This window comes from Haematobia irritans, chromosome 3 (assembly GCF_050003625.1).
Source record: "Haematobia irritans isolate KBUSLIRL chromosome 3, ASM5000362v1, whole genome shotgun sequence".
NCBI classification, from domain to species: domain Eukaryota; kingdom Metazoa; phylum Arthropoda; class Insecta; order Diptera; family Muscidae; genus Haematobia; species Haematobia irritans.
In genome coordinates, this window is record NC_134399.1 from 82,518,331 (window position 1) to 82,537,458 (window position 19,128).

At 35.6% G+C, this 19,128-nt stretch overlaps 1 protein-coding gene across 1 annotated transcript; it reads right to left on the reverse strand.

Moving 5' to 3' along the window:
* Positions 1-7,470: 7,470 nt before the first annotated feature.
* LOC142231015 (uncharacterized) lies at positions 7,471-12,810 on the reverse strand. The gene has a single exon (XM_075301634.1). The coding sequence runs from the start codon at positions 12,808-12,810 to the stop codon at positions 7,471-7,473; it is 5,340 nt and encodes a 1,779-aa protein (XP_075157749.1).
* Positions 12,811-19,128: the final 6,318 nt, after the last annotated feature.

The window sequence follows — 19,128 nt, forward strand, 5'->3', positions numbered from 1 at the left end:
CCTAGAGCGAAAAGGACTTTAATTCGTGACCACCCCCAAAAAATTGAAAAATCCACCCAAAACCTAAAAAAATTGAAATTTTTATATGAAAAACTTCTTTTGCCCATATCTCCTTAAATATGCGTCCTAGAGCGAAAAGGACTTTAATTCGTGACCACCCCCAAAAAATTGAAAAATCCACCCAAAACCTAAAAAAATTGAAATTTTTATATGAAAAACTTCTTTTGTCCATATCTCCTTAAATATGCGTCCTAGAGCGAAAAGGACTTTAATTCGTGACCACCCCCAAAAAATTGAAAAATCCACCCAAAACCTAAAAAAATTTAAATTTTTATATGAAAAACTTCTTTTGCCCATATCTCCTTAAATATGCGTCCTAGAGCGAAAAGGACTTTAATTCGTGACCACCCCCAAAAAATTGAAAACTCCACCCAAAACCTCAAAAAAATTGAAATTTTTATATGAAAAACTTCTTTTGCCCATATCTCCTTAAATATGCGTCCTAGAGCGAAAAGTACTTCAATTCGTGACCACCCCCCAAAAATTGAAAAATCCACCCAAAACCTAAAAAAATTGAAATTTTTATATGAAAAACTTCTTTTGCCCATATCTCCTTAAATATGCGTCCTAGAGCGAAAAGGACTTTAATTCGTGACCACCCCCAAAAAATTGAAAAATCCACCCAAAACCTAAAAAAATTGAAATTTTTATATGAAAAACTTCTTTTGCCCATATCTCCTTAAATATGCGTCCTAGAGCGAGAAGGACTTTAATTCGTGACCACCCCCAAAAAATTGAAAAATCCACCCAAAACCTCAAAAAATTAAAATTTTTATATGAAAAACTTCTTTTGCCCATATCTCCTAAACTAAGCGTCCTAGAGCGAAAAGGACTTTAATTCGTGACCACCCCCAAAAAATTGAAAAATCCACCCAAAACCTCAAAAAATTAAAATTTTTATATGAAAAACTTCTTTTGCCCATATCTCCTAAACTAAGCGTCCTAGAGCGAAAAGGACTTTAATTCGTGACCACCCCCAAAAAATTGAAAAATCCACCCAAAACCTAAAAAATTTAAATTTTTATATGAAAAACTTCTTTTGCCCATATCTCCTTAAATATGCGTCCTAGAGCGAAAAGGACTTTAATTCGTGACCACCCCCAAAAAATTTAAAAATCCACCCAAAACCTAAAAAAATTGAAATTTTTATATGAAAAACTTCTTTTGCCCATATCTCCTTAAATATGCGTCCTAGAACGAAAAGGACTTTAATTCGTGACCACCCCCAAAAAATTGAAAAATCCACCCAAAACCTAAAAAAATTGAAATTTTTATATGAAAAACTTCTTTTTCCCATATCTCCTAAACTAAGCGTGCTAGAGCGAAAAGGCCTTTAATTCGTGACCACCCCCAAAAAATTGAAAACTCCACCCAAAACCTCAAAAAAATTGAAATTTTTATATGAAAAACTTCTTTTGCCCATATCTCCTTAAATATGCGTCCTAGAGCGAAAAGTACTTTAATTCGTGACCACCCCCAAATATTGAAAAATCCACCCAAAACCTAAAAAAATTGAAATTTTTATATGAAAAACTTCTTTTGCCCATATCTCCTTAAATATGCGTCCTAGAGCGAAAAGGACTTTAATTCGTGACCACCCCCAAAAAATTGAAAAATCCACCCAAAACCTAAAAAAATTTAAATTTTTATATGAAAAACTTCTTTTTCCCATATCTCCTAAACTAAGCGTGCTAGAGCGAAAAGGCCTTTAATTCGTGACCACCCCCAAAAAATTGAAAAATCCACCCAAAACCTCAAAAAATTAAAATTTTTATATGAAAAACTTCTTTTGCCCATATCTCCTAAACTAAGCGTCCTAGAGCGAAAAGGACTTTAATTCGTGACCACCCCCAAAAAATTGAAAAATCCACCCAAAACCTAAAAAATTTAAATTTTTATATGAAAAACTTCTTTTGCCCATATCTCCTTAAATATGCGTCCTAGAGCGAAAAGGACTTTAATTCGTGACCACCCCCAAAAAATTTAAAAATCCACCCAAAACCTAAAAAAATTGAAATTTTTATATGAAAAACTTCTTTTGCCCATATCTCCTTAAATATGCGTCCTAGAACGAAAAGGACTTTAATTCGTGACCACCCCCAAAAAATTGAAAAATCCACCCAAAACCTAAAAAAATTGAAATTTTTATATGAAAAACTTCTTTTTCCCATATCTCCTAAACTAAGCGTGCTAGAGCGAAAAGGCCTTTAATTCGTGACCACCCCCAAAAAATTGAAAACTCCACCCAAAACCTCAAAAAAATTGAAATTTTTATATGAAAAACTTCTTTTGCCCATATCTCCTTAAATATGCGTCCTAGAGCGAAAAGTACTTTAATTCGTGACCACCCCCAAAAAATTGAAAAATCCACCCAAAACCTAAAAAAATTGAAATTTTTATATGAAAAACTTCTTTTGCCCATATCTCCTTAAATATGCGTCCTAGAGCGAAAAGGACTTTAATTCGTGACCACCCCCAAAAAATTGAAAAATCCACCCAAAACCTAAAAAAATTTAAATTTTTATATGAAAAACTTCTTTTTCCCATATCTCCTAAACTAAGCGTGCTAGAGCGAAAAGGCCTTTAATTCGTGACCACCCCCAAAAAATTGAAAACTCCACCCAAAACCTCAAAAAAATTGAAATTTTTATATGAAAAACTTCTTTTGCCCATATCTCCTTAAATATGCGTCCTAGAGCGAAAAGTACTTCAATTCGTGACCACCCCCCAAAAATTGAAAAATCCACCCAAAACCTAAAAAAATTGAAATTTTTATATGAAAAACTTCTTTTGCCCATATCTCCTTAAATATGCGTCCTAGAGCGAAAAGGCCTTTAATTCGTGACCACCCCCAAAAAATTGAAAAATCCACCCAAAACCTAAAAAAATTGAAATTTTTATATGAAAAACTTCTTTTGCCCATATCTCCTTAAATATGCGTCCTAGAGCGAGAAGGACTTTAATTCGTGACCACCCCCAAAAAATTGAAAAATCCACCCAAAACCTCAAAAAATTAAAATTTTTATATGAAAAACTTCTTTTGCCCATATCTCCTAAACTAAGCGTCCTAGAGCGAAAAGGACTTTAATTCGTGACCACCCCCCGAAAATTGAAAAATCCACCCAAAACCTAAAAAAAATGAAATTTTTATATGAAAAACTTCTTTTGCCCATATCTCCTTAAATATGCGTCCTAGAGCGAAAAGGACTTTAATTCGTGACCACCCCCAAAAAATTGAAAAATCCACCCAAAACCTAAAAAAAATGAAATTTTTTTATGAAAAACTTCTTTTGCCCATATCTCCTTAAATATGCGTCCTAGAGCGAAAAGGACTTTAATTCGTGACCACCCCCAAAAAATTGAAAAATCCACCCAAAACCTAAAAAAATTGAAATTTTTATATGAAAAACTTCTTTTGCCCATATCTCCTTAAATATGCGTCCTAGAGCGAGAAGGACTTTAATTCGTGACCACCCCCAAAAAATTGAAAAATCCACCCAAAACCTCAAAAAATTAAAATTTTTATATGAAAAACTTCTTTTGCCCATATCTCCTAAACTAAGCGTCCTAGAGCGAAAAGGACTTTAATTCGTGACCACCCCCAAAAAATTGAAAAATCCACCCAAAACCTAAAAAAAAATGAAATTTTTATATGAAAAACTTCTTTTGCCCATATCTCCTTAAATATGCGTCCTAGAGCGAAAAGGACTTTAATTCGTGACCACCCCCAAAAAATTGAAAAATCCACCCAAAACCTAAAGAAATTGAAATTTTTATATGAAAAACTTCTTTTGCCCATATCTCCTTAAATATGCGTCCTAGAACGAAAAGGACTTTAATTCGTGACCACCCCCAAAAAATTGAAAAATCCACCCAAAACCTAAAAAAATTGAAATTTTTATATGAAAAACTTCTTTTTCCCATATCTCCTAAACTAAGCGTGCTAGAGCGAAAAGGCCTTTAATTCGTGACCACCCCCAAAAAATTGAAAACTCCACCCAAAACCTCAAAAAAATTTAAATTTTTATATGAAAAACTTCTTTTGCCCATATCTCCTTAAATATGCGTCCTAGAGCGAAAAGTACTTTAATTCGTGACCACCCCCAAAAAATTGAAAAATCCACCCAAAACCTAAAAAAAAATGAAATTTTTATATGAAAAACTTCTCTTGCACATATCTCCTTAAATATGCGTCCTAGAGCGAAAAGGACTTTAATTCGTGACCACCCCCAAAAAATTGAAAAATCCACCCAAAACCTAAAAAAATTGAAATTTTTATATGAAAAACTTCTTTTGCCCATATCTCCTTAAATATGCGTCCTAGAGCGAAAAGGACTTTAATTCGTGACCACCCCCAAAAAATTTAAAAATCCACCCAAAACCTAAAAAAATTGAAATTTTTATATGAAAAACTTCTTTTGCCCATATCTCCTTAAATATGCGTCCTAGAGCGAGAAGGACTTTAATTGGTGACCACCCCCAAAAAATTGAAAAATCCACCCAAAACCTCAAAAAATTAAAATTTTTATATGAAAAACTTCTTTTGCCCATATCTCCTAAACTAAGCGTCCTAGAGCGAAAAGGACTTTAATTCGTGACCACCCCCAAAAAATTGAAAAATCCACCCAAAACCTAAAAAAATTGAAATTTTTATATGAAAAACTTCTTTTGCCCATATCTCCTTAAATATGCGTCCTAGAGCGAAAAGGACTTTAATTCGTGACCACCCCCAAAAAATTGAAAAATCCACCCAAGCCCTCAAAAAATTGAAATTTTTATATGAAAAACTTCTTTTGCCCATATCTCCTTAAATATGCGTCCTAGAGCGAAAAGGACTTTAATTCGTGACCACCCCCAAAAAATTGAAAAATCCACCCAAAACCTAAAAAAATTGAAATTTTTATATGAAAAACTTCTTTTGCCCATATCTCCTTAAATATGCGTCCTAGAGCGAGAAGGACTTTAATTCGTGACCACCCCCAAAAAATTGAAAAATCCACCCAAAACCTCAAAAAACTAAATTTTTAAATGAAAAATTTCTTTTGCCCATATCTCCTAAACTAAGCGTCCTAGAGCGAAAAGGACTTTAATTCGTGACCACCCCCAAAAAATTGAAAAATCCACCCAAAACCTAAAAAAATTTAAATTTTTATATGAAAAACTTCTTTTGCCCATATCTCCTTAAATATGCGTCCTAGAGCGAAAAGGACTTTAATTCGTGACCACCCCCAAAAAATTGAAAAATCCACCCAAAACCTAAAAAAATTGAAATTTTTATATGAAAAACTTCTTTTGTCCATATCTCCTTAAATATGCGTCCTAGAGCGAAAAGGACTTTAATTCGTGACCACCCCCAAAAAATTGAAAAATCCACCCAAAACCTAAAAAAATTTAAATTTTTATATGAAAAACTTCTTTTTCCCATATCTCCTAAACTAAGCGTGCTAGAGCGAAAAGGCCTTTAATTCGTGACCACCCCCAAAAAATTGAAAACTCCACCCAAAACCTCAAAAAAATTGAAATTTTTATATGAAAAACTTCTTTTGCCCATATCTCCTTAAATATGCGTCCTAGAGCGAAAAGTACTTCAATTCGTGACCACCCCCCAAAAATTGAAAAATCCACCCAAAACCTAAAAAAATTGAAATTTTTATATGAAAAACTTCTTTTGCCCATATCTCCTTAAATATGCGTCCTAGAGCGAAAAGGACTTTAATTCGTGACCACCCCCAAAAAATTGAAAAATCCACCCAAAACCTAAAAAAATTGAAATTTTTATATGAAAAACTTCTTTTGCCCATATCTCCTTAAATATGCGTCCTAGAGCGAGAAGGACTTTAATTCGTGACCACCCCCAAAAAATTGAAAAATCCACCCAAAACCTCAAAAAATTAAAATTTTTATATGAAAAACTTCTTTTGCCCATGAACGTGTGGGACTTTTTTCTTGAGTAGTCACAAAAGAATGGAGAAAAAATAGAATCGATTAGCTGATATAGGTCAGATGAAATATCACCTCGAACAATGTTCCAAATTCGGTCCACATGAAAGGAAAAGGAAGAAAGTGGATGGTTTGCAATTGTACTTAGACCAGCAAGGGAGGAAAAAAAAGTCTTACCAAGTGAGTCGTTTCGTGGTTGAATCGCAAGTGAGTTTTTATTCAATTTATGTATTACCAACTAATGTAAATATCGTAACAAAATTCATACAATCCAAAAGTTAACGAAAGTATTCTTAACGACATCTGGAGTTAAAATATATTTCAAATTGCAAGTATGATATTATAGAGATTCCAAAACTAGACATTCCGGGCCCCTTGATGGGTACCATCAAAAAAAAAGTAATAATAATAGTAATTAATTTCATTCTTGTTCGTTCGTAAGCTATGATTAGTTAAATTAATAAGGTTTGTAAAAAAAAAAAAATCATTTGCTTCAGAAAATTTCATAAATATTACAAAAAATATTTCAAATAGTCGATATTGAGTTACAATGGGCAGTTGCCTGATATAAGCCACCCTAGTGTTGAATTTTGGGCCATTAAATTTCCATCAATATTAGGTATTATTCCAGCTAGCATAACTTTAGGGTAGAGGTCGGCACCCAAAATCATTTCAATAGCACCAGTTTCGGAAAAACAAGGATCTGCTAGTACAAGATTAACGAACTTATCCTTTAAAGGTCCTGGCAAAGATTTCGAAGGTGTTCTCATGCTTATGCGATTATCCACACGCATTACAGCCGTAATACGAAACTGTCGATTTGAATGAGAGCGTATAGTCACTTGACACATAAGGGAGTCTCCAAGACGATTAGTTACGATACCGAATTTCGTTACGACCTCTTTCGATATACGGCTAACAGAAGAGCCAGTGTCGATGAGAAGCCGTATAGAATGTAGGCGGCCATCGTGAACAAGTTTTGCTGTAGCAGTTGGTAAGATGGTAATGAGCGGTGTTTGAAACTTAGGTGCTATGGCAGATTCTGTTGAATGGTTTTCAATATGATCATTCTCATGAGATGATGCAGAGTCTCGGTGTAGTAGTGTGTGGTGTGGGCGATGACATTTGTGGCATCCTGTTTTAGAAAAACATCTTGCTTGGGAATGTCGATGAGCCAAACAATTTTTGCAATATTTATAGCGTTCTACAACCTTTTGCCTCTTTTTGGAATCCAGTGATAAAAATTTATGGCAAAATCGCAATGGATGATGTTTTGAGCAAACCCGACACTGAAATGATTTCTGTTGCCGTCTATTGAGAGCTTGATTCGAATCGGCCGGACGGTTTGTTATAATCCGAGGCATTTTTTTTTTTTTTTTTTTGGTTTTTTTTTTTTTCTCAAAAAAGGATGGAAAATATAACTTATTTAATCTGAAAATAAATTGAAAAATAAAACAGCAAAAAACAATGTCATTGAGTTGGAAGAATAACGAGTTTTACAATAGGGCGCGTTATAACTCCCTTTTGTGTGTACAATTCAGCTACTCGAACGCGGTTGTCCTTTCCGGGAAAAAACCGTGTGACCCGCCCAATTCTCCATTCATTTGGAGATGTATTTTCGTCACGGATTACCACAATAGAATCGATGTCAATATTCTTCTCCGGTTGCTTCCACTTATTTCTTTTGTGAAGTTCCTTTAAATATTCAGATTTCCATCTCTGAACAAAATGATGGTGCAGGACCTTCACCCGTTGCCACCGATTTACTATGGATTCTGGACGATCGTCTGAAATAGGTTCTGGTGGAGCTAGAATGGCATTTCCGGTCAGAAAATGTCCTGGAGTGAGAGGATTTAAGTCACCTGGATTTTCAGACATAGTTGAAATCGGTCTAGAGTTTAGACAAGCTTCAATTTTTGCCAAAAGAGTACAAAATTCTTCGAATGAATACTTGAAACCTCCAGAGACTTTTTTGAAATGTGTCTTAAAACTTTTAACGCCGGCTTCCCATAAGCCGCCCATGTGTGGAGCACCGGGTGGAATAAAGTGCCAGGACACATTTTGATGGATGAATTGTGAAATTATTCCTGAACGGGAAGCCTCAAGAAAATTCCTGCTAATTTCTTTCGAGGCACCAACAAAATTGGTACCATTATCGGAATATATGTGTCTAGGACATCCCCTTCGTGAAATAAATCTTTGGAAAGCCGCTAGAAAAACAGGAGTAGATAAGGAGGAAGTCAGTTCTAGGTGTATTGCCTTAGTAGCGAAACACACGAAGAGACAGACATAGCCTTTGGTGAGTCTGGAGCCTCTTCCAATAAAACTTTTTATATCGAATGGGCCCGCAAAATCTATACCAGTAGAATAAAATGGTCTATGAAACGTGGTACGTTCTGGGGGCAAGGCGGCCATCATTTGGGACAGTGTTTTCTTTTTGTGAAGGACACAGATTTTGCAGCTATGGATTACAGATTTCACCAGGTTCCTCAATCGGGGTACCCAATACTGCATTCGGATAAGATTAACAACCTCTTGATTACCCCCATGCAAGGAGACATGTACATGCGTAAATTGAACCAAAAGCTTTGTAAAATAGGAGTGATAGGACAAAATAATTGGGTGTTTCTCATCGTAGTCTAGAGAGGGGGAGTAAACGAGTCTACCCAATGAGCGGATTAAGCCATTACTATCCAGGAATGGATTAAGATTCAGAATAGATGATGTTTTTGGTACGTCGCGTTTTTGTGACAGTGCCTGATACTCCTTAGGAAAAAATTTCTTTTGTGCAAGCATAATTAGACAATTTTTCACTTTTAACACCTCTTGTGTTGACAAGGATCTTGTGGGATGATTACAGGACACATACTTCGAACTCGTATTGTGAATAAATCTATATACATAACACAAAACTCGGATTGCCCGATTGAAGGATGAAAATCTTTGTAAAATGTCTTCGGAATCTGGAAGAACTGTCATGTGTACACATACAGGCTTCTTTTCGAGGTCGGTATCGTGGAAAGAATTCGCGTTAGAAGGCCAACAATCTTCCGGTTTTTGAAGCCACTCTGGCCCATGCCACCACAAGCTATTATTAATAAGATCCTGTGGATAGACACCACGACTGGCTAAATCCGCAGGATTATAAGCAGTATTTATATGAAGCCATTTGTCCGTCCCGATTTTATTTGCTATAATAGAAACTCGATTCGCTACAAACACTTTCCAATGACATGGTGGTCTTTGCAACCAAGCAAGCACAATGGTCGAGTCGGTCCATTTGTAAATTTCGGCATTAGGGATCTTCATAGAAGGAATAATGGAATCGACTGTTTCGGCCATAAGAGTAGCTCCGCAAAGCTCGAGTTTGGGAATAGAAAGGGTTTTCACAGGGGAAACTCGAGATTTGGAGGCTAGCAAATTAACACATATTGAATTGTTTTCCAAAAGAACTCGAACATATATAGCTGTTGCGTATGCATTTTCGGATGCATCGGAAAACGCATGGAACTCTATCTTGCATGTGGGGGAGTATGAAACCCATCGTGGTAATTGTATGCTCTCGACCATGGAATAGCTGTCACGAAATTTTTTCCAATCTCGAAGACAATCATGTGAAATGTTTTCATCCCAGCCTTCACCAGAAAGCCATATTTTCCGCATCAGTATCTTAGCAAGAATTACTATGGGAGCCAGCCATCCAGCTGGGTCGAAAATTTTAGCGATGTCCGCTAGAACCTGCCGCTTAGTATACTCAGCTCTATGGGATAATACATTAGTTGAAAATATGAAACGATCAGATTTTGCGTTCCAACGCACACCCAATGTTTTCGTCTGGCTACTATCCTCGAAACTCAGAAAGTCTTCCTTCAACAAGTGTTGTTTTGGCATGTCACTCAGGATTTCAGTAGAATTTGAAGCCCATTTTCGAAGAGGAAAACAAGCAGAGTCAAGTGCTGCAATCAGTTGCTTTTTTGCAACAAGAGCCGAATCCATGTTATGGGCACCAGTAATGATATCGTCGACATACATGTCGTTTTCAATTATCTCACTTGCCAATGGAAATCTACTTTTGGAATCGGCAGCTAGTTGCAACAATGTCCTTATTGCTAGAAATGGTGCCGCATTTACACCAAACGTAACAGTTTTAAGCTCGTAGTCATGGATTGGACCCGAAGGATCCGAACGAAAAAGAATACGCTGAAAAGGAGTGTCCCTTGAGTTCACCTTTATCTGCCTATACATCTTTTCGATGTCGGCACTAAACACATAACGATAGAAACGCCATTTCAAAAGAAGTATAGTTATGTCCCTTTGGAGCACAGGACCTGGATAAAGTATATCGTTCAAGGACTTGCCAGAAGAAGTTGGACACGACGCATTAAATACCACTCGGACCTTAGTCGTGGTACTTTCTGGCTTCATAACAGAATGGTGGGGAAGATAGTAGTTTTCAGAATGCCCATCTAACGGGGGAGAAGCAACAGCTTCCATGTGACGTAGATCCAAGTATTCCTGGATAACAGTGTCATACTTGTGTTTAAGATCAGGAATTTTTAACAAACGATGTTCGTTTCTGACGAATTGTGCATAAGCAATAGCCCTTGACTGTCCCAATTGAATCGATTTATCTAAAAATGGCTCCTTAAAGGGAAGCGACACGATGTATCTACCATCACAATCTCGTGTAGTAGTATCTGAATACAGCTTTTCGCAATACTCGTCGGCAGAGGATGGCAGAGGATTTTGCGGAAGATTTTCCACCTCCCAAAAACGCTTAAGCTGTTTTTCCAGAGTTGTCTCAGTAAAATATGAGACTATGGTGGAATAGGAGGATACATTGGTGTTGTTCTGGATAGGTCCAGTGACTATCCAGCCGAAAACCGTCTCCTGAGCAATTAATGAGCCACAAATATTACGCCGTATATTATCGAGTAGAATTTGATTGAAAACATCAGCTCCGATAAGAAGATCAATTCGGGAGCTTTCATAAAATTTTGGGTCTGCCAATTGTAAATTTGGGAAATTCTTTAAAATGTGTGGCGAGATCGAACGTGTAGGAAGATTGCCAGACAACCCGGGAACCACTAAGGCCTTAACCTTTAACTCCAAATCGGAATCATATCGAGGGCTTATGGAAAATGAAGCAAGCTTCCTTGCGTTTGCCGAGGTAACCCCATTTAACCCCGAAATTTCGGCCTCTATCGGATGGAATGGTAGTTTAAGAAGATCAAAAATCTTCTGAGAAACAAAAGTTCCCTGTGAACCAGAGTCAATTAAAGCTCGTACGAGATATTCCAAACCCAAATGTCTAATTTTAACAACAGCTGTTCCCAAGAGAACATTTTGAGCATGTACGGCGAAGCAAGATTGGACATTGGTGGACGGTTGATTAAATGGCTCAGCCGAATGAGTAGACTCTACTTGAATATTGGAATGTGTGGACTGTAGTGAGCTAGTGAGATTAGGAGTCGTATCATTGGACTGCGCTATGGGTTCTCGATGTAAAAGAGAGTTATGTCTTTTACGACAGAAGGAACAATTATACCAACTCTTACACTTCTTAATCGAGTGACCTCGGGAAAAACAATTTATGCAAAGGTTAAGGTCTCGAATGCATGATAATCTCTCGTCGACAGACATTGAAAGAAATTTTGGGCATTTACGAATAGGATGGGACTCGTATGGACACAGATTGCAGGATATTGTGGTTGTTTGATTGGAAGAAACTTGAGCATGGTTGCTGTTTATCTTTTTAGAAGCGGATGGGTTTGACGGTTTTGTGGTGGAATGTGATATGGCAGACTTCCTCGAATTGTGGTGAGAATTGATTTCACTAACGGTTTCCAATGTTTGGAATCTGTTGGACAAAAAGTCATTGAGAGCCGACCATTTGGGAATATCCTTCTTATTTTGAAGCGATTGTTCCCATAATGACAAGGTAGTTCTAGGGAGCTTCGTTGAACAGATATATACTAATATAGCATCCCAGGACGATATATCAATGTCATATAGTTCTAAGGAGGAAATACATGAATTTATGTCACGTTGGAGACATTTTATCTCTTCACCAGATTCTAAACCAACTGGTGACAAATTAAAAAGTATACGTAATTGGCTGTGAACGAGTAGACGTTTGTTTTCAAATCTTTCCTGTAAACTCGCCCAGGCGATGTCAAACCCGCCATTTGTCAAAGGACACTTATTTACAATGTCGAAGGCTTCGCCTTTTGTCTTGTTACGTAGGTGAAACAGTTTTTGTACTTTGGAAAGACTCGAGTTACGTATATATATAGCCGAGAACATGTCTCGAAAGGATGGCCAAGACTGGTAGTCGCCCCTAAAGGACTCGGTGTCACAAGGAGGCAAATGGAAGCTACTGCGTGAGGACGTGACCTGGGATGTTACTTCGGTCCTAGATCTGGAGTGAATATCGGAACTTATCCTTGCAACAAGCATCACATATGTGTCATAAGACTTATGGAATCTAGCGTTTATGCTGTCGAGTTCAGAACCCTCTTGATCGGAGTCTGTTTCGGAATCTGAATCCGCGTCTTTTCGTTTATCGGTCCGAGTTTGGGTTCTAGTCTGCATCTTTTTAGTTTTTTCGCCATTCTCAACTCCATCTTCCTCGTCAAGCTCATCGATACACTTTTCGTACAATGTCTTGATCGTTACCCATATGGCCTTCAACTCGTCTCGATGAACTTCAAGAGCAAACACACTCGATTCCGATATGACCTGTTCGGTGAGCTCTTGCTCGAATTTGACCAATTTATCGTTAGCCCTGATGAACCTATCCAACGCCATTATCTCCTGCGAACAATATGGGATCAACTAGGATAATACAGATAAACTTGGGACGAAGTAGAGTTGTGGCAGTGAATCGTATAATATCCACAACCCGGGAAAGATATAAGACCGATTAATGAGAAATTGGATGAAGGATGTTCAAAGATCTGATGTAGCACACAACTCTTATATTCGCATAAAAGTGTAATCATACAAAATTTTTACCTTTGCCAAGAATTCCTGGAAGAACGTAAATGTCCCCTTTCATATATAAAAAGCAAATATTGCTTCAAACTAAATATGGATTGGAAAGTAAAGAAAAAACAACCCTATGAATACTTTCGTTGTTCAGTGTCCCCCAATGACATATGAAATAATGACTTGAGGGCGTATATATGTACACCACATCTCCTAAGTTTCTTCCGATAAAGTGAAATTCCTACTCGCCAATTCCATGTATATGTCTCATTTCGTGAAAAAAAAAAAAATAAATTATTCTTTCCAATTGTTTGTTTACAATAATTTTGCATTCAGCAACGAGTAAATGTAACGAGTGGAAATGATGGAATGGAACATAAAGAGTAAAAAAAAAAAAATATTGGAAGACAATGACGAGTAAATGCTGCTTCTTATTCTCCTTGGAAAGTGGTCTAGCCGTTAGGTACACAAAAACAATAAATGATTATCGATATGTATAAAGTATAAAATATTTGCCAGATAAAAAAAATGTCGGCAGGCACAAATATATGTGTAACAAATGCAGGATTACCAACGTGAGAATATTTCAAGTATATATTTGTTGTATTTACGGATGAGTATTATTCTCAAAACAAAAAAATATGTAGTCTTTCTCCAAATATGAGAAATATGATTTTCTATTACAAATTACAAAAAACAATTTTAAAACTAAAATTCGGAAAAAAATTGAGTGGTGGGAAGTACTCATCAAAAAAACTCGGCTATTTTATTTCGATTGAGTATTTTGTTAGTATCCAACATTAATCTGTCTATTCGCATATATGGTGGTACTCGTAGCAAGATATTTGTATAGGGAGCTATTATTCAAAGAGAACACTGGAAATAAATATGCCAATCAAAAAAAGGAAAGAGAAGATTGCCTTTGAAGTATAACACTTTGTTTGTGATCTTCTTTGTTAGCCCTCTCGCTAAGGTATATGAAATATAGAATAGACAAAGAGAAAAAAGTGTAGAACGTACGTACCAATAACTATTCAGGCAAGGCGCAATGTGAAAAGTAACGGTTAATCCACGAAATGAAAATTGGTAGAAGACATATATATGTATATTTGTATATTTGCTTCTTTCAACACCACATGATATTATTATTCTTTTTCTTTAAATATCTTACACTTTGAGGTTATGTAGAAATTTCACGTTTCATGGGGGCAGTTTATGGTAATTTTCCTTACAAACTTTTTACTGCATTTGATACAGAAATTGCCCCCTGACTTTATACTTGAATTATACCTCAAAAAACACGAAATTTCCTCCAAAATTATAAATATTAGCGAACACTATATGGAGCTTTATGAAATTTTGTATATAATTACGGAGAATATTTCCACTGAAACTGGCACATTATATATGTTTTATACAAATTATTCATAAATTCATAGAGACCTTCGCGACTCGCACTTTTCTGAGCTCAATTTGTGATTCTTGAAACGATAACGACACGAATTTATATTTTTCGTCCGGTCACACGCACTATTGATATCAATCGTTTGCATAAGACTAAATTAGTTGCTACATAAGTACGTACCAGAGAACAAAATGGAAAGCAAACCTGGAATAATTTGGAAATCGAGATGATCCAAGAGTATGAGGAGCAGATGATTCCTTGACCAATACTAGTGATGTGGACTGTCTCTCAAGATCCGGTTCGAAGGACCAAATAATGAACGTGTGGGACTTTTTTCTTGAGTAGTCACAAAAGAATGGAGAAAAAATAGAATCGATTAGCTGATATAGGTCAGATGAAATATCACCTCGAACAATGTTCCAAATTCGGTCCACATGAAAGGAAAAGGAAGAAAGTGGATGGTTTGCAATTGTACTTAGACCAGCAAGGGAGGAAAAAAAAGTCTTACCAAGTGAGTCGTTTCGTGGTTGAATCGCAAGTGAGTTTTTATTCAATTTATGTATTACCAACTAATGTAAATATCGTAACAAAATTCATACAATCCAAAAGTTAACGAAAGTATTCTTAACGACATCTGGAGTTAAAATATATTTCAAATTGCAAGTATGATATTATAGAGATTCCAAAACTAGACAGCCCATATCTCCTAAACTAAGCGTCCTAGAGCGAAAAGGACTTTAATTCGTGACCACCCCCCGAAAATTGAAAAATCCACCCAAAACCTAAAAAAAATGAAATTTTTATATGAAAAACTTCTTTTGCCCATATCTCCTTAAATATGCGTCCTAGAGCGAAAAGGACTTTAATTCGTGACCACCCCCAAAAAATTGAAAAATCCACCCAAAACCTAAAAAAAATGAAATTTTTATATGAAAAACTTCTTTTGCCCATATCTCCTTAAATATGCGTCCTAGAGCGAAAAGGACTTTAATTCGTGACCACCCCCAAAAAATTGAAAAATCCACCCAAAACCTAAAAAAATTGAAATTTTTATATGAAAAACTTCTTTTGCCCATATCTCCTTAAATATGCGTCCTAGAGCGAGAAGGACTTTAATTCGTGACCACCCCCAAAAAATTGAAAAATCCACCCAAAACCTCAAAAAATTAAAATTTTTATATGAAAAACTTCTTTTGCCCATATCTCCTAAACTAAGCGTCCTAGAGCGAAAAGGACTTTAATTCGTGACCACCCCCAAAAAATTGAAAAATCCACCCAAAACCTAAAAAAAATGAAATTTTTATATGAAAAACTTCTTTTGCCCATATCTCCTTAAATATGCGTCCTAGAGCGAAAAGGACTTTAATTCGTGACCACCCCCAAAAAATTGAAAAATCCACCCAAAACCTAAAAAAATTGAAATTTTTATATGAAAAACTTCTTTTGCCCATATCTCCTTAAATATGCGTCCTAGAACGAAAAGGACTTTAATTCGTGACCACCCCCAAAAAATTGAAAAATCCACCCAAAACCTAAAAAAATTGAAATTTTTATATGAAAAACTTCTTTTTCCCATATCTCCTAAACTAAGCGTGCTAGAGCGAAAAGGCCTTTAATTCGTGACCACCCCCAAAAAATTGAAAACTCCACCCAAAACCTCAAAAAAATTGAAATTTTTATATGAAAAACTTCTTTTGCCCATATCTCCTTAAATATGCGTCCTAGAGCGAAAAGTACTTTAATTCGTGACCACCCCCAAAAAATTGAAAAATCCACCCAAAACCTAAAAAAATTGAAATTTTTATATGAAAAACTTCTTTTGCCCATATCTCCTTAAATATGCGTCCTAGAGCGAAAAGGACTTTAATTCGTGACCACCCCCAAAAAATTGAAAAATCCACCCAAAACCTAAAAAAATTTAAATTTTTATATGAAAAACTTCTTTTTCCCATATCTCCTAAACTAAGCGTGCTAGAGCGAAAAGGCCTTTAATTCGTGACCACCCCCAAAAAATTGAAAACTCCACCCAAAACCTCAAAAAAATTGAAATTTTTATATGAAAAACTTCTTTTGCCCATATCTCCTTAAATATGCGTCCTAGAGCGAAAAGTACTTCAATTCGTGACCACCCCCCAAAAATTGAAAAATCCACCCAAAACCTAAAAAAATTGAAATTTTTATATGAAAAACTTCTTTTGCCCATATCTCCTTAAATATGCGTCCTAGAGCGAAAAGGACTTTAATTCGTGACCACCCCCAAAAAATTGAAAAATCCACCCAAAACCTAAAAAAATTGAAATTTTTATATGAAAAACTTCTTTTGCCCATATCTCCTTAAATATGCGTCCTAGAGCGAGAAGGACTTTAATTCGTGACCACCCCCAAAAAATTGAAAAATCCACCCAAAACCTCAAAAAATTAAAATTTTTATATGAAAAACTTCTTTTGCCCATATCTCCTAAACTAAGCGTCCTAGAGCGAAAAGGACTTTAATTCGTGACCACCCCCCAAAAATTGAAAAATCCACCCAAAACCTAAAAAAAATTAAAATTTTTATATGAAAAACTTCTTTTGCCCATATCTCCTTAAATATGCGTCCTAGAGCGAAAAGGACTTTAATTCGTGACCACCCCCAAAAAATTGAAAAATCCACCCAAAACCTAAAAAAAATGAAATTTTTATATGAAAAACTTCTTTTGCCCATATCTCCTTAAATATGCGTCCTAGAGCGAAAAGGACTTTAATTCGTGACCACCCCCAAAAAATTGAAAAATCCACCCAAAACCTAAAAAAATTTAAATTTTTATATGAAAAACTTCTTTTGCCCATATCTCCTTAAATATGCCTCCTAGAGCGAGAAGGACTTTAATTCGTGACCACCCCCAAAAAATTGAAAAATCCACCCGAAACCTCAAAAAATTTAAATTTTTATATGAAAAACTTCTTTTGCCCATATCTCCTTAAATATGCGTCCTAGAGCGAAAAGGACTTTAATTCGTGACCACCCCCAAAAAATTGAAAAATCCACCCAAAACCTAAAAAAAATGAAATTTTTATATGAAAAACTTCTTTTGCACATATCTCCTTAAATATGCGTCCTAGAGCGAAAAGGACTTTAATTCGTGACCACCCCCAAAAAATTGAAAAATCCACCCAAAACCTAAAAAAATTGAAATTTTTATATGAAAAACTTCTTTTGCCCATATCTCCTTAAATATGCGTCCTAGAGCGAAAAGGACTTTAAATCGTGACCACCCCCAAAAAATTGAAAAATCCACCCAAAACCTAAAAAAAATGAAATTTTTATATGAAAAACTTCTTTTGCACATATCTCCTTAAATATGCGTCCTAGAGCGAAAAGGACTTTAATTCGTGACCACCCCCAAAAAATTGAAAAATCCACCCAAAACCTAAAAAAAATGAAATTTTTATATGAAAAACTTCTTTTGCCCATATCTCCTTAAATATGCGTCCTAGAGCGAAAAGGACTTTAATTCGTGACCACCCCCAAAAAATTGAAAAATCCACCCAAACCCTCAAAAAATTGAAATTTTTATATGAAAAACTTCTTTTGCCCATATCTCCTTAAATATGCGTCCTAGAGCGAAAAGGACTTTAATTCGTGACCACCCCCAAAAAATTGAAAAATCCACCCAAAACCTAAAAAAATTGAAATTTTTATATGAAAAACTTCTTTTGCCCATATCTCCTTAAATATTCGTCCTAGAGCGAAAAGGACTTTAATTCGTGACCACCCCCAAAAAATTGAAAAATCCACCCAAAACCTAAAAAAATTGAAATTTTTATATGAAAAACTTCTTTTGCCCATATCTCCTTAAATATGCGTCCTAGAGCGAAAAGGACTTTAATTCGTGACCACCCCCAAAAAATTGAAAAATCCACCCAAAACCTAAAAAAATTGAATTTTTTATATGAAAAACTTCTTTTGCCCATATCTCCTTAAATATGCGTCCTAGAGCGAAAAGGACTTTAATTCGTGACCACCCCCAAAAAATTGAAAAATCCACCCAAAACCTAAAAAAATTGAATTTTTTATATGAAAAACTTCTTTTGCCCATATCTCCTTAAATATGCGTCCTAGAGCGAAAAGGACTTTAATTCGTGACCACCCCCAAAAAATTGAAAAATCCACCCAAAACCTAAAAAAATTGAAATTTTTATATGAAAAACATCTTTTGCCCATATCTCCTTAAATATGCGTCCTAGAGCGAAAAGGACTTTAATTCGTGACCACCCCCAAAAAATTGAAAAATCCACCCAAAACCTAAAAAAATTGAAATTTTTATATGAAAAACTTCTTTTGCCCATATCTCCTTAAATATGCGTCCTAGAGCGAAAAGGACTTTAATTCGTGACCACCCCCAAAAAATTGAAAAATCCACCCAAAACCTAAAAAAATTGAAATTTTTATATGAAAAACTTCTTTTGCCCATATCTCCTTAAATATGCGTCCTAGAGCGAAAAGGACTTTAATTCGTGACCACCCCCAAAAAATTGAAAAATCCACCCAAAACCTAAAAAAATTTAAATTTTTATATGAAAAACTTCTTTTGCCCATATCTCCTTAAATATGCGTCCTAGAGCGAAAAGGACTTTAATTCGTGACCACCCCCAAAAAATTGAAAAATCCACCCAAAACCTAAAAAAATTGAAATTTTTATATGAAAAACTTCTTTTGCCCATATCTCCTTAAATATGCGTCCTAGAGCGAA

Bases quoted from the DNA above. Each gene is read 5' to 3' on its own strand.
- LOC142231015 (XM_075301634.1), bottom strand. From the start codon at position 12,810: ATGGCGTTGGATAGGTTCATCAGGGCTAACGATAAATTGGTCAAATTC.